Source organism: Elephantulus edwardii, unplaced genomic scaffold, assembly GCF_000299155.1.
Source record: "Elephantulus edwardii isolate Elephantulus edwardi_28Jun2011 unplaced genomic scaffold, EleEdw1.0 scaffold00055, whole genome shotgun sequence".
Classification (NCBI taxonomy): Eukaryota; Metazoa; Chordata; class Mammalia; order Macroscelidea; family Macroscelididae; genus Elephantulus; species Elephantulus edwardii.
Window position 1 is genome coordinate 7,992,336 of NW_006399805.1, and position 23,160 is coordinate 8,015,495.

Below are 23,160 nucleotides of genomic sequence, written 5' to 3' on the forward strand. Positions count from 1 at the left end.
CTGATGACAGAGCCTGGGGAGAAAGAGGAAAAGGTCTGATGGAGGTGAAGTGAGTGGCACAGAGGTCAGGGAGGCAGGTCACGCAATGCGTGGTGAAGTGTGAGGCATGGAGATGAGCTCACGGGGGCCTGAGGTCATGGCCATTTCAGTTAAGGAAGAACAGGGACTGTGAATTCAGAATGACACCTGGCCGATGCTTTAGGTGCCTGTTGCTGTCACTAAGATTTAAGGAAGGAAGATGTGAGTGGACTGCTGAGTCACAGAGGAAGGTGAGCGTGACTGAAGGAAGGCGTCAGCTCCAGGTGAGGTCTCCTCAAATGTCATTAACGTGGGCTTCAGTGTTACACCCCAACATCAGGAAAACAAAGACCCTTACCGCTAGCCTTCACAACTTCCTGGTAAGTGGAGAAAAGATTGACGTTGTCAAGAATTTCATTTTACTTCGATCCACAGTTAATACTCACACTAGGGGCAGTTAAGGAATCAACATGTATCAAACATAGAAGACAATCTTCTTCCCAGATTATCTCTAAAGAGCAAGGGTGTCAGTCTAAACAGACAGACACCACCACCACCTCAAGCCACAGTGTTTTCAATCACTTAATATGCATGCAAAAGGTGTGCAATGAATAAAGAAAGATTACAGAAAGATTGATGCTTTTGAATTTTGTGTTGGTGTAGAGTGTGGAATGTACGGACTGCTAAAAGAACAAACAACTCCATCGTGGAAGAGATGCAAACAGAGTGTTCCTTAGAAGCAAGATGGTGAGACTTCATCTCACAAACTTCTGCCACGTTACCAGGAAGACTCAGTCCCTAAGAAAGCACATCATCGTTGGGAAAGCAGAGGGTCACCAAGAGAGAGGGACACCCTCTGTGAAGGTCTCACAGACTGACGCAGTAACTGAAATAATAGGTTCAGGCACACTAGAGGTCATGGGAAGGCTCAGAACCGGACAGGGCTCGGCACTGCTGTACTTTTCTATGAAACTTGGCGGTGCCTGGTGCCTAATGACAGTAACACGGGGTGTGGTTGAGCTGGGAAGAGCACAGATTGGCCACTCTCCGAGGACTGCCCACTGGCAACTAGTTGCCTCTCACACATAGCAATCATATAAGACAGGGTAGCACTGCCCACAGTTTCCGAGGCTGTAAATCTTTATGGAAACATATAACCTTATCTTTCTCCCACGAAGCAGACAGAAGATGCAAACTACAGACTTTTTCTTAGCATCCCAAAGCTCAACCCACTGTACCACCAAGGTGCCTCTCAGAGAATTCACCTAGATATAATTCTTAGCAAAGAAAGTTGATAAAATCCCATGCTAACATGTCTCTACACCCGTGTCCCTACAACACTGCACCTCTTTGGATCTTGTGAAGGGAGAGAAGGCAAAGCACTTAGCTAAGCCAAGTTCAACAGACTGGCTTCTTCCCTGTAACATTTATAACAAATGTTATAAGAGAGTAGTGCTCATTATGGATTTTGAAGAACAGTAAATACCACCCCAGGAGTGTTTCCCAGTAGAAAATGTTTTGTTTGTTTGTTTGTTTGTGGATGTTTTGGGCCCAGTGGCACCATGTCCTTGTTGATCCGAGCAGCATGTGTTAGACAACAAAAGGTGCAGTAAGCTGTAGGGAGTGCTAAATGAGAGAGAAGATGGGTTTAGAAGAGAGCGTTCTAATTAGGGGCCTTAGAGAACCCCATAGATCATTCATAATAAAATCCATGATCCTGTGGGGCAGATTTCAGTTCTTTACCTCTGCTAACGAGAAAGCTGCAAGAAAAGACTTCAAGGAGAGATGGATGCGCATAACTGGCAGGGGAAGTACACCCGTGACATTCAACTTCAACTTCATCTTTTCTCTCAAAAATTAATTAGAATGAAACCCATTGGTGATCTTTAGGGCAAAATGATGCTAGTCAGTCAATCTTCTAATTCCTTCAGAAAAAATCTCGATAACTCAAGTGTGTTAATATATTTCTGCTTAGTAATGGTTGTACCCAATATAGGAACCAATGGAAATGGGTCAACTTACACTTTCAAGGGAGCATGGTCCTCTACAGGGTACACATGTAATAACCACAGCCTTCCCCTGAGGACACGGGACAGCTGAGGAAAGGAGGATCAAGCATGGGTCTGTGAGGACAGCAAGAAAGGCCCTTTGAACCCTCAACTTATTAAGAGTTGATTCCAACTCACAGCAAGTCTGTAGAACGGAGCAGAACTGCCCAGAGGGTTTCAAAGCCACAGCCTTTATGCACACAGACTGCAACATTCTTCTGTACAATGACTGGTGAGTTTGAACTTCTGGTCTACCGGTTAGCAGCCCAGGACATGAGTCCTGAACCACCTGGGCTCCTTTTTCTAGCCCTTGAGAGGCTCTGATTCATGACATAGAGAGAAAGAGACAGACCCTGTGTCTCAGGTACCAGGGAGTCTGAGAGCTGGATGGAGGAAACACTGTTCATAAGGGAAACAAATCAGAGGCAGTTGTGACCCAGAAGGGTATTGGAGTCAATTCCAGAGACCTACCGTTCCGTCCCCACCACAGGCCAGGATCCGCAGATTTGGTACTTTCCTATACAACTCAAGCCTGCAGAGAAATAGAGGGAAAAGTCAATGAAAGGGGCATCACTAGCCAGATGAAAGAGGTGGGAAGGGCACTGCAGGAGGAAATGTATAATTGTGGGGACACTACCATCAGAACCAGTTACTGGAAGCTACAGGAAGAGAGTTCAACTGCATCAGATGTTGGCAGCCAACAGCATTTGTACGGGGCCAAGACTGGCCGTGGATTTTAGGATTCTCTGCTTTATTTCATTTGCATAATTCCTGTCTACATGCCAATACAAGTTCATCTCCACAGTAGTTGTGATTCTTTTCTTTCTCTCTCATCACTCTAGCTCTTCCTTTCTCATCATTAATTAGTAATCAATAGTCCTTACATAGCTCCTAGATGTTTTATAAGGTGGATCTATTTATTGTCCAAGACCATATCTCCAAACCTCAATCATTGGGAACCTTTTTTTTCTTTCCCAGAGAGTGACATGAGGCTGCAACCCCCCTTTTCACCACTGTTGTTGTTATGTGGTATCAAGTAGCTTGCGACTCATGGCAACCCTAAGTACAATAGCCCTATGCCCTGCTATATCCTGTTTCAATCTCACTATCTCCAACACACCTACCCACATTGCCCCAGTCACTGAATCAATACAACTGTTCCTCTTCCTTTGTATTTCCATACTTGAAAGCTCTGCCTCAGTTGTCCTATCTGTTAGTCTATGTGTGTTCTGTTGTACAGAGGTTTTTCAGAGGCCTGCTATTTCAGAAGTGGATGGCCAATCCTTCTTCCTAGTCTGTCATAATCTGAATTCTCAGATTTAGAGAAGTATCTGACAGACAAGCATTTTACAGGGGGAAAAAAAAGAAGAAAAAAAGCAGATTAAAGATATTTCCCCACACCCACAATTCCGTTTTCAACTTGCTCACATGCACTCGAAGTCAGGAGACTCAATTATTTTTTCGTTTGTTTGTTTTCTTTGTTTTGAATCTCTCTCTTTGAAATTAGATCATTTTTACTTTCATGTTGGCTGTCTCAGGAAAATGTTCCTACCATTATTGATGAAACGTAATGACAAGTAGTTCTGCTCTAGAAAAACCAGCTATTCAAAAATATAAATCTTTTTTCTGAAATTATTTTCTGTCCCACTATGTTCTTTCTGATGCTCTACAAAGGGCCTGAATTTAACTAAAGTGGTAAAATCTTAAGAGCAAGCTTCTGAAAGGACAAAAGCCAGAGCGGCCAATCAGAAATCCAAATACAGAAAGAATGTAGCGGTCTCACAGCACCCTCTAGTGGCAGAAGAGCTCAGAAAGTAAACAAGTAGCAGCAATGTTCCTAATTCCAATGCACTCTTCAAAGAGACAATTCATCGACTGCATTCAGGAATAATGGTTGTCAAGAAACTAGTATCTGTTTGAATATTGACTACGAATTGACATTTCTTTTCCACTAGCACTGCCACTTCCTAAAAAAAGTTGATATCCCATAATTTCTAATGTTTATCAGGTGACAGACACTTGAAAACTATCTTAACAGAAGAGGTTTAAGGGGGAAACCAAACACCAGCTGACCTGCCTGCCTGCCTCTGCCTTTCCCACCACTCACCCCTCCGCCCCCAGGAAGAGGAAGGGTGCACCTCATCTAAATCTACACTTTCTAGTTCTCAATATTTGTAACAAAAACAAGAAAGTGACATTTGTGGGAGGCTCAAATCATGGGCTGAGCAGGAATGAAAATGTCTCCCCCAAAATGGTACACTAGGAAGGAGTTCATGAACAGAAACTGGCTGTTGTCTCCCCTTTTTTCCTCTCTTTCCCCTTCCTTCTTTTCTCTCTCTCCTTCTGCTCCCCCCCCCAAATCTATACCAATGCTCCCAAACAAATATGGCCACCATCCACCAAAACACACTTCCTCTCCCCTAATCAGTATGCATTTATGTTTAGGTACCTGCATAAATAGAAACATGGTGGATCCCACCTCAGCTCTCACATGTTCTGATGAGTCACAGCTACAGGCACATAGCAGTAAACAACCCACCAGCAGATTCATGGAGGGAACCGGGATGTTGTCCAGAACAGAGCAGGTGGGAGCCAGAGGGTGAAATTGTAGCGGGAGAACACAGGTGGGAAAGTCGATAGCAGAGGGTCAAAGCCATCAAGTAACACAGCTTGACCTCTCAGCAGAGAGTCCCGCTGGCCTGCCTGACCAAGACGTGGACCACGGAAGGCGCCTCTGGACTTACGCATCTTTGGGTCCTTCCTGGGAAAGATCAAAGACTTGCCGAGGATTCAGGTACCACATGAACGTCTGCAGGACTTTGGTTCCCTGCAAGGAAAAAAACATATACCAGTAATGGGGTGGAAATTTAACTGAAAGATAGAAAATACAGACTCACTCCATGACAAGCAATATAGAAGATCCATTAAAAGCACGGGCTTTGGAGAAAGGCAGGCATTGGCTGGAAGAACTGCGCAGGTGTTGGTGAACTTGGGCAAGCTCCTTAATTCATTCAGCTGAACTAACTAACTTCCTTGAAACATGGAGAGTACAATGTCCGGCTGAGAGAGCCGCGGAAGGATTAACTGTGATGACCCTCAAGCCACATTCAGCACAGAGCCCTCCAAGCTCGAATCCAGCCGCCTTCAGATGAGCTCTGACTCACGACACGCCCTCAAGTGTCAGAGCAGAGCCCTGCCCCCCGCCGGTTGCAGTGGCTGATTTTTCAGAACTCGATCCAGACCTCCAGACCTCCAGACCTTACAGTGTGCCTCTGGGCAGCTTTGAACGCTGCAGATGTTGTTGTTGTTATGTGCCGTCGAGTCATCGCACTGTCTCTGACACTCCCATCCCAATTATCCCAGTCACTGAATCTATCCACCTCATAGAGGGCCTTCCTCTCCTGCGCCGTCCCTCCACCCTCCCAAGCATGATGTCCCTCTCCAAGGACCGGTCTCTCCTCACTAGATGTCCAGAGTAAGTTAGACGGAGCCTCAGAATCCTTGCCTCCAAGGAGCCACCCGGTTTAACCCTCCCCAGGACAAATCTATTTGTTTTCCTAGCAGCCCATGGTATTCTCAGTACTCTTCTCCAGCACCACAGCTCAAAGGCATCAGTTCTCCTTCTATCCTCCTTGGTCATTGTCCAACTCTCTGATGCATAACAGGTGATTGCGAAGACCATAAAGCACCTTCTGAACCATCAAAGATTCTGCCTGACAGACGGCAATTAATGAGCAGTTTCTGGGAGTTTTACCGTCATTACTTAATTTATGAAAATCCAGGTAAGGAAGTTGAGATCCATCCCGTGTCATAAAATTAATGCTCATCTTATTTTCCAGATTACTCTTGGCTTTGCATAATATGAAATATGCAATTAACTGAATATAATTTGATTTTTTGTTTCTCAGACTGAAACAAGAGCACCGGCTCCTAGTTAGTTCTGATGTCCAGATAATGCCTGGTTAATGAGATGGACCTTCATTTGACAAATCTTAGTCTTTTCTTCTTCAGCCTTAATTTGAATTTGCACATGAGTAAGTGATGGTCTGACCCACAGTCCACCCCTGGCCCAGGTTTCACTGACTGTACTTTGCTGCTCCAATGATTCCTTCCACAGATATAGTTAATCTGATTCCTATGCAGTCCATCAGGTGAGGTACATGTGTAAAGTCGCCACTTTTATCTTTTAACAAAGATATTTGTAATGAATAAATCATTGAAAATACAAAATTCGATCATTCTATTTCCAGCTTCATTTGTATCACCAAGCCCATCATTTCCAACTACTATTCCTTCTTCAGTGTTTCCAACTTTTGCATTCCAGTCACCAATTATAATTAACACATCTTCTGCATGTTCAATCAATTTTGGACTGCAAGATTTGGGAACAATTTCTTCCTCTTTGGCTCTAGATGTAGGAGCATATATATGAATAATAGTTGCATTAACTAGTAATATCCTTTCACTCACAACATTGTACATCAGGATAGAACTTGAAATTGACTTTCTGACTATGAATGCAATGCCATTTTTCTTCCGTTTCTCATTCCCAGCATAGTACAACAAAACTAGTCCATTTCATCTAATGCCTAGTATGTCTATGCTCATGCATTCCATTTCATTTTTCACTATTTCTAGTTTTCCAACATTCAAGCTACATATAGTTCATGTTCCAATTATTAAATGATGTTTGCGGTTATTTTTCCTTATTTCAAATTACTTCAAATCTGGGCTCTACCACTACTCCTATAACTATCCACATTTCTCTACTGTTCCTGAGGTTTTCAGAGGCCTGCTTTTAAGATGTGGATGGCCAGTCCTACTTTCTAGTCTGCCTTACTCAAGGAGCTCTACTAAGATAGAGCTGATCTGGGTGGGTCCACCATGGGTAACCCTTGAGGCATTAGACACACCAGTTAGCATAGCTTCCAGTATCACAGCAACACACAAATTATCTCAGTACAGCAAACTGACAGACAAGTGCTGTATCAATGAGAACAATGTTCTACCCAAACACAACAAACTGATAATTTAGTTTGTAACTCTAATAGCAAATCAGTCTTCACACAGTCTTCATACTTGTGGTCTGAGGGTACAATAAATTTTAAAAACAAAGGCCCACCCACTGGGTCTTACTTGGTTTAAACAAGAGGCTTCCAGCCCACAACTGACTGTTAATAAAAAAAATTCCATAAAAACTTACACCTGAACATTAATTAAATCAAAAGAACCAAACAGCCTACTTCTAATTGTTAATTAAACCAAAACAACTAAACAGCTTATACTTGATCGTTAATGAAATAAAAAAACTATCCACCTTCCAGAATCCAACTGCTTCAAACTAAAGGCTCTAAACAAGAAGCCTAAGAAAATGAAAATAAGTCCATGAGGACCAAGGTATGATCTTGAATCCAGTCTATCTGAATTTCAAGATCCTTTTAAAAAAGGTTTGAAGCATTGAACACCAATGATCAAAGACCAGAAGACTTATGGGATGGTATTAAGGATATCATCCATGAAGAAAGTAAAAGGTCATTACAAAGACAGAGGAGAAAGAACAAACCAAAATGGATGTCAAAAGATACTCTAAAATTGCACTAGAGCATTGAGAAGCCAAAACAAAGGGAAATCAGGCCAGTGTAAAACAGCTAAACAGAATATTTCCAAGGACAGCTCAAGAAGACAAAGCAAAGTATTTTATAATGGAAAGTGCAGAGAGCTGGAATTGGAGAATAAAAAGGGAAGAACACACTCTGCATTTTTCAAGCTGAGAGAAACAAAGTTAAAGTCAAATACTGAAAGTTGTCATAGACCATGAATTTAATGACCCAGAAAACATCAAAAGAATACACAGAGTCACTGGAACACAAAGAACTGACACTGAAAGATTTCAAGAAGTACCATATGAGCAGGACCCAGTGATAATGAAGAAGGAAGTCAAAGCTGCACTGAAGGCACTGACAAAAAATAAGGTCCCAGGAATCAAAGGGAGGCCAACTGACTTGTTGAAGTTAACAAATGAAGCCCTGGGTGCACTCACCAGTCTAGGTCAGAATATCTGGAGGACAGCTGTCTGGCCAACAGACTGGAAGAGGTTCATATTTATTCCCATTCCCAAGAAAGATGCTCGAAAAGAGTGTGGAAACTATCAAACAATATCACTAATATTACATGCAAACAAAATACTGCTGAAGATCATTAAAATATGGCTAGAACAGTCCATAGATGGGTAACTGCCAGAAGTCTAAAAAGGATTTAGAAGAGGCCATGCCACTATGGATATCATTGTTGATGTCAGATGGGTCCTAGCTGAAAGTAAATAATACCAGGAGAATGTTTATTTGTGCTTTATTGACTATGCAAAGGCATTTGACTGTGTGGATCCTAACAAGTTGTTGTTGACATTGAGAAGAATGGGAGTCCCAGGGCACTTAATTGTACTCATGTGAAATCTATACCTAGACCAATAGGCAAAGGGCAAGGGAACACAGCATGGTTTAAAATTAAGAAGGGAGTGTACCAGAGTTGTATTCTCTCTCCACACCTATTCAATTCATATGTTGTTGATGATGATTGCCTTCGAGCTGAGCACCCTATGAACAAAAAGCCTAAAGCCCCTCTGTAACTACTGACATTTATCAAAGTTCATAGAGTTTCCAGAGGCATGTTATTTAGGAAATGGATGCCACTTCTGTTTCCAAATCTGTCACAAAATTTTATTAGTTGAGTCTCCTGTGATGTATAGCGACCCTATGTACAGCAGTCATTCCATATACTGAACAAATTATTTAAGAAGCTGGACTCTATGAAGAGAAGTGTAGCATCAGGATCAGAGGAAGACCAATCAAAAACCTGTGTCACACAGATGACACAACCTTGCTTGCTGAAAGTAAGGAAGACTTGAAACACTTGTTGCAGAAGATCAGATAATACAGCCTTCAATATGTATAGCATCTCAATGTCAAGAAAAAAAAAGATTCCTACCACTGGACCAATAGGCAGCATTATTATAGATTGAGAAAAGATTGAAACTGTCAAAACTTCATCTTACTTGGATCCACAGTTAACATCCTTGTTACCAGCAGACAGGAAATCAGAAGATGTGTTGAACTGGGAAAGTCTGAAGTTAGAGACCTCTCCAAATTATTGAGGAGTAATGATGTCACTTTGAAGACTAAGATGTGTCTGATTCAGAATATGGTCCTTTTGATCACTTGCTATGCATCTGAGAGCTGGATAATGAATAAGGATGACAGAAGAAATGATGCCTTTGAGCTGTGTTGTTGGAGAAGAGCACTGTACATCCCACAGATGGCCAAAAGAACAAAAGAAAATATGTCTTGGAGAGGGTGCAGCCAGAGTGCTGTTTGGAGGCAAAGATGATGAGACTTCACCTCATCTATTTAGGGCATGTTGTTAGGAAAGACTATTTCTTGGAGAGGAGTATGTTGCTCAGAAAAGTAGAAAATTGGCAAAAGAGAAGAAGACCCTCAATCAGGTGGATTGACACAGTGGCTAAAGCCATGGGCTCTAGTGTGTCAGGAACTATGAGGATGGCACAAGGCAGGACAGAGCTTAGATCTGTTATTCATAGGGTCACTATCGGTTGTACTCAACTCAATGGCACTTAACAACAACAGTCTTCTTACCTATTAATCAATTTATCATGTCCAAGTGAAGTCTTTTTCTGTCAAGCAAACATTTTAAGAGTGTTTTCACAATTATGACATTTATTTACACAGCTGGTCATCTTGGCAGATGCAAGGCAGTTTTGGAGATAATTTCATAAAGTGAATTGAAGGAACAAGACATGAGAAAGCTCTTTTAAAAAGTAAGAAGGACTCCAAAAGAGCTTTAAAATTGACTGTTGTTGCTATGTACCGTCGAGTCAGAAGCAACTCATGGCTGACCATCCAGTGGGTTTTCAGAGACAGTATATCACATGGGAATAGATTGCCCATTCTTTGACCATAGAACAACTGGTGGATTTGAACCACATGTCTTTGGATTGGCAGCACCACTCCTTATCATCAAGTCACAAGAATTGCCTAAAAAACAGACTAAGGAACTTCATTTTTTAAGTCATTATCACCATAACAATAACATTTGGTCAAGTGGGTAGTTGGTTGCTTGCAATTGTGGTTCATTTAGAAAGGGTATACAGCCCTTGTATTTAAAAGTCAGTTGGGGTGGGTGGGGAGAAAAGTGCAACAATGAATGAATGGAAATCCACAATCTCTGTAAATGTTCATTGAAATTTAAAAAAAAAAAATTAAAAAATGTCAGTTGGGCCCAAAAGTTTAGTGTTAAATTTTTTGGAGGAACATTCTTCTGAGTTGTACAGCACTCCTCTTGTCAGTTTGATGCACTGAAGTAATATGGGTTTGCTGTGATGCTGAATCTTGTGCCATTGGAGGTTAAATGACATAATGACTGTCCATGGTGGGCAGTATTTGGTGGAACTCCCAGTTTAAGACAGGTTTGGAAGCCAGAGTGACATCCACTTCCTAAACCACATGCCTATGGAAACTCTATGAACTTGGAGAAACACCAAAGATTATGAAAAGTCTTCAGGCCTTTTGTTCACAGGGCCGCTATGAGTCGTGTAGGACTCAATGGCAATCAGCAACAACAACAACAGGGATACTGAAGTAAAAGAGATGAACAGAAGATTTCAAATGGCAGCTCCAGAAGACAAAACAAAGTATTATAATGGAATGTGCAGAGAGCTGGAGTTGGAGACTAAAAAGAGAAGAATCTGCTCAGCATTTTCTCAAGTTGACAGAACTTAAAGCAAATTAAAGCCTTGAGAAGCAATACTTTGAGATGCTGTAGGAAAGATCTTTAATGATCTAGGCAGTATCAAAAGAGATGATGAGAATACACAGAGTCACCAAAAAGAATTTATCTACACTGAAATACTTCAGCAAGTACCATATGATAAAGAGCCAAGGAAGATGAGGGAAGCTGTTCAAGCTGCATTGAAGCCATTGGTAAAAAAAAAGAATGCTCCAGGAATTGACAGGATACTACCTGACATGTTTCAACTAACAGAGGGAGCTCTGGGTTTGCTCACCAATCCATGTCAGGAAATTTGGAAGACAGTTACGTGGCCAACTGACTAGAAGAGATCCCTATTTGTTCTCATTCCCAAGAAAGGAAAGAATGTGAAAAGAATCTTTTCTTTTACTTTTCCATAATTTTTGGACTCATGTACTTATAACTTGTTAGTCAAATTTGTGTCTTCTAGGTTGCAACACCCCCATGATACATCTTCAAGGATATGTACATGTACAGCCAAGCACAATCAATAAGAGTGCATCTGAATTCCAAAATCAATCTCCATAATAGTCTGTGTGTTTCCTACTGCCAAAGGGGCCCTTTAGAGTAGTGAGAGAAGATCTTCACCCTGAAACCCACAGCGTCCCTTTTCAGCAGGAAGTAGCTAAGAGAATACGCCGTGCCCTTTTCCTTATGACTCAGGGTGAAGTCTCTCTCAGGGAGGAGTGATAGGGAATGGCAAAGGACACACTGACAAAGAAGATTAATCAGAACTGGCTTTGACAAGCACTGTGGCATTTGGACAAGAACAAACTGGGAAGAGGGTAGAGAGAATAATGCAACAATGAATGAGTGGAAGCCCAAAATCTCTGTAAATGTTTATGAAAATTAATAAAATATAATTATAGAAAAAAAAAGAATGTGAAAATTATCAAACAATATCATTAAATATCACAAGTATGCAAAATACTGCTGAAGATCATTCAAAATCAGCTAGAACAGTTTGTTGACAGACAACTGCCAGAAGTTCAAGCTTAGTTTAGAAGACACACCACGGCACTAGGGTTAGATAGATCCTGGTGGAAGGAGAGAATACTAGAAAAACATCTATCTGTGTTTTATTGACTATGCAAAGTTATTTGACCTCATAGATCATAAATATGGATAACAATGAGAAAAATGGGATTTCAGAACACTTAATTATGCTTATATGAAATCTATACCTAGACTAAGAAGCTGTTATGTGAACAGAGTACGGGAACACTGCATGGTTTAAAATCACAAAAGAAGTGCGTTGGGGCTGTATTCTTTCTTCGTACCTAGTCAATCAGTACGTTAAACAAATCATTTAAGAAACTAAATCTCATGAAGAACAATATGGCATCAGGATCTGAGGAAGACTCATCAACAACTTGTGTTATGTAAATGGCACAACCTTGCTTGCTGAAAGCAAGGAAGACTTGACGTGCTTGGTGCAAAAGATCAAGAACTAGTACTTCTCAACGTGAAGAAAACAAAAATCCTCAACACTGGGCCAACACGCCACATCATGATACATAGAGAAAAGATACAAATTGTCAGCAATGTCATCTTACTTGGATCCACAATCAACATCCTTGATACCAACAGTTAGGAGATCAAGTAACGTATTTGCAATGACAAAGTCTTCTCTCAGGGACCTCTGCAAAGTCCAAATTCCTGAAGAGCATGATGCCAGCTTAGAGACTAAGGTGCGCCTGATTCAAGGCATGGTTTTTCCAATCACCTACTGTTTGTATCTGAAAGCTGAACAATGAATAAGATGACAGAAGAATCTATGCCTTTGAGTTGTGGTGTTGGAGGTGTACTGAATATTCCATGGATGACCAGAAGAATAAAGAGCTATGGATAAAGATGGGTGAGCTTCGTCTTAAGTATGTTGTTAAGACAGAACATTCCTTAGAGAGAGATATCATGCTTGGAAAGGTAGAGGGTCAGCGGAGGAAAGGAAGACCATCAGCAAGATGGACTGACATGGTGACTGTGGCAACGGGTTTAAGGATGACGGAGGTGATGAGGATGGCACAGGATAGGACAGATTCTGATGTGTTGTTCACAGGGCTGCTACAAGTCACAGGTGACTCGGCGGCATCCGACCAACAACATGATCTCTCTTAAAACATTCCTTAATTAGTTTGGTTAATATGCTGTATTAGGGGACCCTAGCAGTACAAGTGAATTGTGATCATCTGCTGATCATAAAAGGCCAGCGGTTCAAAGACACCCAGGACTCTGCAGAAGAAACACCTGACAATGCCCTTTTGTGGAGATGACAGCTGAGACAGCTGTGAAGCGTACAGTCCTCCTCTGTCACAGGGGCCGTCAGCCGAAATCAGCTCAACAACAGGCATGGTAGTATCTGGGTGTTAGATTGCAGAGTCTTCGTGCTCACCGCCATCACACCAGTTCCACCTCCCATGAAGAGGCCAGATCCGCGTATGGGGCAGCGGGCTCCCGGGGTTCCCAGGCTTGCAAATCTTTGCAGAAGCACACAACCACATCTTTCTCTCTCGGAGGGGCTGGTGGTCTGAATCCTGAATGTTTCTGTTAGCAGCTGAGCATTTAAGCCCTGCACCACCTAGGACTCAGCACAGCCAAAAGAGCTCGAAGGAGGTTAGAGTTAGAGCTCGCTTGGTATTCTCGCTGGGTGATCATGAGCATTCCTCACTGTGGGAGGCCAACACCCCCTGTTGAGGGTCCAAGGCCACTTGAGGATTAAATGGGCCAGTAACAGGCATCACGCAGTGTGGCACTAGGAAAGTCTTTGTAACGGCTCGCCTTTCTTCCTTGTCCCTGGTTAATCTATTCATTAACGTGCCCTTTGAGGGTGTGCAGCCTGAAGTGCAGGCATAATTATCACTGCTATGCCAGTGGTACAGAGGCTAATGGGGGTCTATTGTTTCCCTCAGCACCCTAGTCTGTAATTTAAAAGTTCTGCTTTCTCCTGTGATGGCTTTAATTTCAGAAATCACATTCTCCTCTTAATTATCACAACAAACCCCTCCATTTGGCCAAATGGCAACGTTTATGCTTTACTGAATTCAGACATAGATTTTTAGGTACGTACCATACTCCCTGCTGGGTAAGTTGATTTCAGTTTATGGGGATCTTGCATCTGATTTCTGAGCTTAAATCTTAATGGGAGCTAATTGTTTCCTCTTTCTTCCATGGAGCAGCTGATGGATTTGAACCACTGACCTTTTGGGAAGCAACCCAACAGAGCCTCATTTTAGGTACATAATAGAGGCAACATACTCTATTACTTTGAGGAACATTCTCTTTTTTTCCAGACCTGGTCTTGACATCAAGTCAGTTGTGGATCATCTCAAATGACCTTTTCTTTTTAAGAGGAAACACAGAGTCATTTTCATGAGCAGCCAATTTAGGACAATGTTCCAACCGGCCTAGTTGGAAATTAATTTCTCACCCTCAGATTCCTAGAGAACCAAGAGCTGTGCATGCTAATTGCCACTTCCCACCTTAGGAAGTGGTACAGCCGTATCTCAATTTCTGCTTCTCCTTTTCTCCATACCACCTTCAGCAATTAACACCTTTCAGAAAAAAAACTAAAAAGCACCAAATGATTGTTTTTCTGGACATAAAAATTCTCTGGGAGATGTGTGTGTTCACACAGCTTTGTTTTAGCTCAATTTCAATTTGTGTGGGTGGGAACACAGAATCACCTCCGCGTATCCTCGTGAGCCAGGGGACCCTGGATAGCATGAATGGTTAAAGAGTTGGCATCATGATTTATTAGTTGTTGTTGCTGTTGTTATGTACCGCCAAATCGCTTGTGACTCATAGCGACCCTACGCTGCTCTATCCTGTGCCAAGCTCGCCGTCTCCAACACACTCATTCACACCACCCCAATCACAGAATCAATCCATCTCATCGAGGGTCTTCCTCTCCTGCGCTGCCCCTCCACTCTGCCAAACATGATGTCCCTCTCCAAGGACCAGTCCCTCCTTGCAACATGCCCAAAGTATGTCAGATGAAGCTTCAGAATCCTTGACTCCAGGGAGCATTCTGGCTTCACCCTTTCCAGGACAAACCTGTTTGTTCTCCTAGCAGTCCATGGGTTATTCAACACTCTTCTCCAGTACCACAGCTCAAAGGCATCAATTCTCTATCATCCCTATTCACTGTCCAACTCTCTGATGCATAGCACATAATTGCAAAGGCTGCTACCTGGATCAGGCGCACCTTAGTCTCCAGCCTGACATCGTTGCTCTTCAGTACTCTTGAGAGGTCCCTCACAGCTGATTTTCCCAATGCAATGCATCTCATTATTTCCTGGCTTTACTAGTTATCATTCTACATTTACAATAATGGTCTTACACAGTGTTTGTCCTTATGAGACTGCATATGTTCACTTACCACAAAGTTCTCCAGCCTCTCCTAAGTTATGTGGTGTTGGTTTTTTTTTTAAGCATTGCTCCTAAATGCTGCATAGTAGTCCATCATGTGAATGTACCACAACTTCTCAATCCATTCGGTTGTGGTTGGACAACTGGGCTGTTTCCATGTTCTTACAATGGTGAATAACTGCTATGAACATTGGTGTATAAATCTCTGTTTGTGTCTCAGTTCTATTTTCCTTAGGGTGTATTCCTAGTAGTAGAATAGCTGGGTCATATGGACTTTCTATATTCAACTTTTTGAGGAAATGCCAAACTGTCCTCCACAGTGGTTGTACCATTTTACAATTCCACCAACAATGTATGAGAATTCCCACATCTCCACGTTCTCTCCAATATCTATTGCTTGCTGCCCCGCTAAACTTTGCCACTGCTACTGGAGTGAGATGGTATCTCCTTGTGGTTTTGATTTCACTCTCTCTTATTGCCAGTGATGTTCAGCACTTCTTGGTGTGTCTGTTGGCCACCTGAATGTCTTCTTCTGGAGGCCCAGGAGTATTCTATAAACTTTTGTTATGAGACCTTTGTCTGAAATGGTGTTGCCAAATGTACAGGAACTCAAGGGGAAGAGGGGGAGAGTGGAGGGGTAGGATAGGTAGGGGTGAAACCACAGGGCTGCACAGTTTGGTGGGTGGAGGGAGGAGGGAAGCAAAGGAGAAAGATCTGAGCAAAACGACAGGGTGATGGGCAAGGTCCAATGGTGATTAATTCTATAAAACACAATACATGAGAAGGATTGTATGAAATATGAAACACAATGTGAGTGAATAATAGTGTGAAACACGGTGTATATAAACTTTGTAAGCAAACCAATAAGAAAAATTTAAAGAAAAACACCAGTTGGCATCAAACAAAAAAGATGCAGGTATGAACTCACCCAGAGGAAATGCCACAGCCTTCAAAACCATTCTGCTCTGCAAATGCGGGACCGCAGGGGCAGAAGGGGCTGGAGGACGAGTGGTTTGATTTTGATTTGGCTCCTTTTAAAGAAGGGGTACGGCTTTGCATAACTTGCTTTTGTCTGTGTTGATTCTGACTCATGGGGACCCCATGTGTTAGAGCTGAGCTGTTCCATAGGATTTTCTTGGCTCTAAGCTGCACCTGGAGACTAGGATTTTGAGACTTTGCCTCACATACTTACTTGGAGCATGTTGCCAAGAGGGACCAGTCCTTGGAGAAGGGCATCATGCTTGGAAGGGTGGAGGGCCAGCGCAGGAGAGGGAGACCTCGGGTGAGACAGACTGACACAATAACATGAGTATGTGTCAGAGACAGACTGGCTCAGGATAGAGCAGGGTTCAGAGTGCAAAGGGTGGCTAGGAGTCATAGTCGACTTGACGGCACGTAACAACCATGTTTATGGAGGCAGAGCAATAGATGTCTTTCTCCTATGGAACCAGCGAGCAAGTTCAAACCAGCTGTCTGTTTAGAAGCTGAGCGTTCACCTGTTGTTCCAGCAGGACCCCTTCTGCATGACTCTCACAGGTGCTCTCTGCATCGCTGCCCATGTACAGCACCCTCTGAAGCTGAGTGGGAATCATACATCTATGATACGTGCTGCCAACCCAAAGGCATATGATTTGTGTCCAATGGCTGTTCTTCAGGAGAAAGATGGACTGTCTCCTCCCATGTGATTTACTGCCTCTGAAAACCTGCTGCAGGGTCAACTATGAGTCAGTTCTGACCCAACGGTACATAACAACAAGAAGAAGCCATATGTGAATATCAGGACTGAAATCCTGTGCTGTCAGGCTGGTGCCAGCTCACCACAACCCCACGTAAATGGACGGAAGTCCTGTCCACCTGCCCATCTCGTGACCTCTGCTGTTCCTGCAGCCACTGTCAGGTCATCACATTGAGGGTCTTCTTCTCACTGACCCTCCACCTTTCCAAACGTGAGGTCTTTTCCAGGCTCCTTTCCAACAACATGTCCGAAGTACAGGAGAAGAAACCTCACCACCTTTGCCCCTAAGGAACTAAAATCTTGGCATGTAACATTACCTCTTTTAGAAATTAATCTCTTTCCTCCCACAAAAGGCAGGACATCCCAGAAACTGCTGGTCATTCTGTGTGCCTGTCCCCGATCTTCTCTACCTCCTCTCCGGCTTCCTTCCCAGCACTGTTCTGACCCAATAAACAGGTTTCAAGAAAACGCTGGTGCTGTAGATTATCAAGATCACGAATGTTAACCTGACGGTGGGTGTGGAGCTGTGCCAATTCTGCTTCTCCAAAAGTCAACCCATAAAGCAGCCGTCGTTTCTAGAACAAGGATGTTTGAGTAGAACATTTAGACTTACTAGGGAAAAAATGGTCATTATTTCAAAAGATGAGCAAAAGTGAGAGGAGATGGGAGAGCAGTGCATGGCTTCCACTGAGTCTTGGGATTGGAAGGTGGAGGTCTCACGCCTACAGTGAAGGAAGCTCGACTTCCATCGAGGTGTGGGGGTGGAGGGTGGAGGTCTCACGCACACGGTGAAGGACGTCTGGCAGCTGTGCCCTTGGCTCCATCACAGCGTGGGCCGTGCTCCACGGGGTGGGGGTGGGAGGAGGTTATCAGAGAGCATCGGGGTCTGACACGCACAAACTCAGAGGCAGGCAGAGGGCATTTTCCCTCTCCCCTGCTGCATCCAGCCGACCCAGTCATTTCTTTCAGAGCTTGTCACTCAAGAGCAGGTCTCATCATTCACTGTCCAGTCTACAGGCTAAAAGCAGCAGCAGCACCACTGGGGCAAGAGGCGAGTTCTCTCTTAAGTGCAAGAAAGGGCTTTGTGTTGAATCTAGACACGCCCTGGAGAGAGCTGGCCTAGGGGTGTTGTTGACATAAAACCTCACTGACCAGGGTCTGTTCCCAACTTCTGTGAGAGTGGATGTTCCTGATGGGACAGAGACTGCGTTCACTCCAGGTGTTTTGGAAAATGGTGAGACTGGAAAGTATCACTTCCCAGAAAATGAGGCGACTCTTCTACTACCGGCTAACCCCTTGCTGTGGAGTTTATTCCACCTTATGGAGACCCTTCTTCAGTCTTCCGAGTGAGTAAAGCTTTGCAGGAATAAAGTACGTATTTTCTCTCGCTGAGCCCTGGTGGATTTAGCCACAAGCCTGTGGGTCAGCAGTCCAACAGCACGAGCCGCTCCTTTCCTGATTGGGTGCCAGCCACAGACTTTAGGTGGTGAAGGGAAGAGAGAGCTGGACAAGACAGCAATCTTGCTGTCAATCTCAATGTGCTTTTTAACAAAGAAAAAGACTCTGAAGTTGGTCCTAGGACATAATGGACACATTAAGAACTGGCCGGCTCTCAGGATGAACTAGATGGTACCAGGCTCCACGAGAGACAGCCTTGGTTAGGATCACAATGGAAGGCCCCCGATGGAGACAAGGAAATAAAGAACACAACTCAAGAACATAAAGAACAGAACTGCGGCCTCTGGACACCCCTCAAGCCTGGACCTGGGCGCACATCTAGGGATCAATTTTCAGACAAAGATCAGAGAGCCCTGTAAAGAGACACCAGGGAAGGAGGTATTTCTCAGTATTATCACCTACACAAGACCAGATGGGCAACATATGCCAGGAAAGAAGGATGAGTGGAAATGGGAGACACAGAGAGGAAATGGGAAGAATGATTGTCACAGTGAAAGGATTATAACCAGTGTCACAAAAGAAAGGATATATAACTGTCACGTGGAAAACTATTATAAACACCCACTCAAAGGACTGAAAACTAAATAAAGTAAAATATTGAACTCTCAAAAAATTGATAGTTAACGAATGAAAAAATAATTAATGGATCTCAATTATGATAATAACCAAAGACATAAAATGTTTATAAATAAATCTTAGAAAACTCTATAAAGGCAAAGGTACATAAAAGGAATGGGTCAGTTCAAACAGCATACTGATCTGTATGGGGTCATGGTAACTCTTCAGAAACCGCGTGCTGAGTTCTGAGATGTTACCAACCAAGCCTTGGTTTATGTCATACATGGGGGTGTTACCTTGACGCTGAAAAAAGGGAAATCACCAGACAGCAAGAAAGGCCTGGCCAGGGGACAAGTCAGCACCAAGAGTATCTTAGATTCTCTTCATTCTGGCTCAGAACAACCCCACAGGCACGGGTGATCTGTTCAATAAACATTTATTAGACTCCTACTAAGCATCAAGTATACTTGAAAGGGTTCATAATGAACTGGAAGGTGATACAAAATGCAAAAAGAAATCCTCCACCAAAGATGGTGATTGTTCCATGATAGAAGGGTTGTTAAGTGTCCCAAGAAGAAACCTGGTGTCCAGGTCAGGGACTGGACAGGATGCCTGAACCACCTGGAAAGGTGAGTGAAGCTGACTAGGTAGTTATCTCTAACTGGTGCAAAGGACATGTTTTTAGGACAAAGGAACAGAGGTTCAAAACTAGAAGATGCCACATCCCACTCAGCTTTATGAACCAGGAGACGGGGAGTTGTCAGAGAAGACAGACCAGAGGTGAGATGGAGACCACACCACGGATAGAAACGGTACCGTAAGGACCCTCAGGGGTGAGGGGGCCACTGAGAGTGTCAGGCATACGTTGGGAACATGGAGAGTACACCTCCAAAAGCTAGAACCTGTGTGTCTTAGTAATCTAGGGCTGCTGTAACAGGAACGCCACAAAGAAGAGCTTGTCATGAAGAACAATTGATATCTAACATTTCAGGAGGCTGCCGTTGGGTGATGTGGACTTGGCTTCAACACTCACCGACTCCATGCGGGGCGGGATGAAAGGCTGCTGCCTGGTCCTGTTGGATGCTCACAGTCTCCATTCTCTCCAAGCCCAGTACTGAAGTCACCATGTCAATTCACCTCATCAAGGTTCCTCGTTCCAATGACTGCCTCCTTATACGCATGATGTCCTTCTCCAGGGTCTAGTTCCTCATGTGTCCAGAGTATAGGACGTCTTCCATACTCCGTTCTGAGGAGTGTTCTGGATGCACTTCCGAGATAGTTTTGTGTGTGTGTGTCAGGAAGTAAGAGATTTGAATTCAGGACTTTGGCTCCAGGTTTTCTCTGTCAGCTCTGGGGGAGACTCCTTGTGGCCTCGCCTTCTTCTTCCTGGTACCCTGGTGCCCTGGAGATTTCCACATGTCATGGCATCTACCTTCTCCCCTCACTCTCTGCTCATTTGTTTAACTCCTTGAAATCTCACAAGACGTTGGCTTCAAACACACTCTATGCTAACCCTTTCCCACCGAGATAGCAAAGATAACCCCTTCCCAAATGGGATTCTAGCCAGCAGCACAGAGGTTAGGACTGATTACATAAATTTGTCATTGTTATTGTTGTTTGTTAGGTGATTCGAGCCAACCAATGGTCGTAGTGACCCTGTGAAGAAGAGATCTGAAGCTGGCCCTAGCTGCGCCCTGTCCTAATCACCTCTGCCATGCTCAAGGCTGTCTGGCAATCACTGTGTCAATCCAGCTTGTTAAGGGCCTTCCCCTCTTTCTCGGACGCTTCACCTTTTGCAGCTTGACATCCCTCCAAGGACTGGTTCTTCCTGAATTTATACCCAAAATAAGTGTCATTAAAATTGCACCATGCCTACTTCTAAGGAACCCATTCTGGATGCCCTTCCTTCAAGACAGATACATTTGGGTTTTCAGAAATCCACAATCCCAAATATTCTTTGCCAGCACCCCAATTCAAAGGCATCAATTCTTCTTCGATCTTCTTTATTCATTGTCAACTTCCAGGTGCTAATAGGAAGTAGCCAAGAAGACCACTCTTTGGATGGGGACCTTAGTCTTTGAACTGACATCCCTGCTCGTTAGCACTTTGGAGAGGTCCTTGACAGCAGATTTCCCCAAAGCGGCAAGTCTTTTGATTTCTTGACTGCTGCTGCCATAGGTGTTGACTGTGGGGCCAAGTACAACGAAATCGTTGACAATTTCAATCCTTCCTCCATCTAGCATGATGCTGCCTATTGGCCCAATGGTGAATATGTTTGTTTTCTTGATGAAGTGTAACCCACATGGAAGACTGTCATCTTTGATCTTCTCCAATAAGAGCTTACAAGTCTTCTTCACTTTCTGTGAGCAAGGTTGTGTCATCTGCAAAACACAGGTTGTTGATGAGTCTTTCTCTAATCTGATGCCACATTTTTCTTCAGAGTCCAGCTTCTCAAATGATTTGTTCAGCATAGAGATTGAATGTTGTCATTGTTGTTGTTGTTGTTATGTGCCATTGAGTCATTTGCGACTCATAGCGACCCTATGTACAAGAGCCCTAAATGCCGTTCTATCCTGTGCCAACCTCACCATCTTAAACACATTCATTCCCACCACTCCAATCACAGAATCGGTCCATCTCATAGAGGGCCTTCCTCTCCTGCGCCGTCCCTCCACTCTCCCAAACATGATGTTCTTCTCCAAGGACCAGTCCCTCCTTGCAACATGCCCAAAGTATGTCAGACGAAGCTTCAGAATCCTTGACTCCAAGGAGCATTCTGGCTTCACCCTCTCCAGGACAAACCTGTTTATTCCCCTAGCAGTCCATGGTATATTCAACACTCTTCTCCAGCACCACAGCTCAAAGGCATTAATTCTCTTTCTATCACCCCTATTCACTGTCCAACTCTCCGAAGCATAGCACATACTTGCGAAGACTATAGCCTCGATCAGAATAGATATGGGAAAAGAATACAAGCATGGTTCACACCATTCCTGATTTTAAACCACATTGCGTTCCCTTGTTCTGCTCTGTTTGAACAACTGCTTCTTGGTCTAGGTACAGGTTTTCACAGGAGCACAATTAAGTGTTCTGAAACTCCCATTCCTTTTCAATGGAAAAGCCAAAGAGGAAGAAATTGAGGGATTCTATCAACTCTTGCAATCTGAAATTGAATGACCATGCACTCAAGATGCAGTACTAATAATAATGGGAGGCTGGAATTCAAAAGTTTTAAATTAAGGACTGGTAGTCAGAAAATATGGCCTTGGTGCCAGAAATGAGGCTAGAGACCAATGATAGAATTTTGTACAATGAATGATTTCTTAATTGCAAACACTTAAAAAAAACTTACATAAACTGATTATACATATGGACTTCACCTGCTGGTCTACACAAGACTTATACTGACAATATCTGAGAGAAGAGTTGCTGTTGCTGTTGTTGTTGTTGTTGTTATATGCCGTCAAGTCCCTTGCAACTGATAGTGACCCTATGTACAATAGCTCTAAACCCTGCTCTGTCCTGTGCTAATCTTATTGTCTCCAACAAACCCATCCCCATTATCCCAGTGACAGAATCAATCCATCTCATCAAGGGAAGAGTAGACACACACAAATTTAGAGAGAACATAATTGAATCCAGAATGCTGTACAAGGTTGAAAAACAAAGAAGGAAAACCCACACATTCTCCACTAAAATGATAAGGCAAGCATTACAGCTGCACCCTGTCAAAGGTGAAAAACTCTCAGACATGAAAAGAAAACACAACCTGCCCATGCTCTGGCTCTTACAGGTCCCACAGTGACCTTTTCAGATCTATGGAAAATCATGCAAGAACCTCTGAGTTCTCCTGTATCTCACCCTGGTCTCTCCTGGGAGTAGTGTCATGCATTTCCACAGCAGGTCTGATATGACTGACCGCCCATGTTAACACATCATCACAGACTAAATCAAGTCCATGGTTTACATTCCAGTGCATATCAGGGACTGCCGGAAGTCTGGTGGTTCAAATCTATCAGTTGTACTGTGAGATAAAGATAAGGAGATTCCTGGAAAGATTGTTGTTGTTGTTGTTGTTATGTGCCGTCGAGTCCTTTGCGACTCATAGCGACCCTATGTACAACAGCCCTAAACCCTGCTCTATCCTGTGCCAAT

At 43.4% G+C, this 23,160-nt stretch overlaps 1 protein-coding gene across 1 annotated transcript in view; it reads right to left on the reverse strand.

Moving 5' to 3' along the window:
* Window positions 1-23,160, reverse strand: part of DGKI (diacylglycerol kinase, iota) — a 341,252-nt gene that overhangs the window by 209,447 nt on the left and 108,645 nt on the right. Inside the window, exons 11-12 of the mRNA XM_006887211.1 lie at window positions 4,811-4,893; window positions 2,538-2,598 (exon numbers count right to left, since the gene is read on the reverse strand). Coding sequence (XP_006887273.1) covers window positions 2,538-2,598; window positions 4,811-4,893 — 144 coding nt within the window. The remainder of the gene's footprint in view (window positions 1-2,537; window positions 2,599-4,810; window positions 4,894-23,160) is intronic.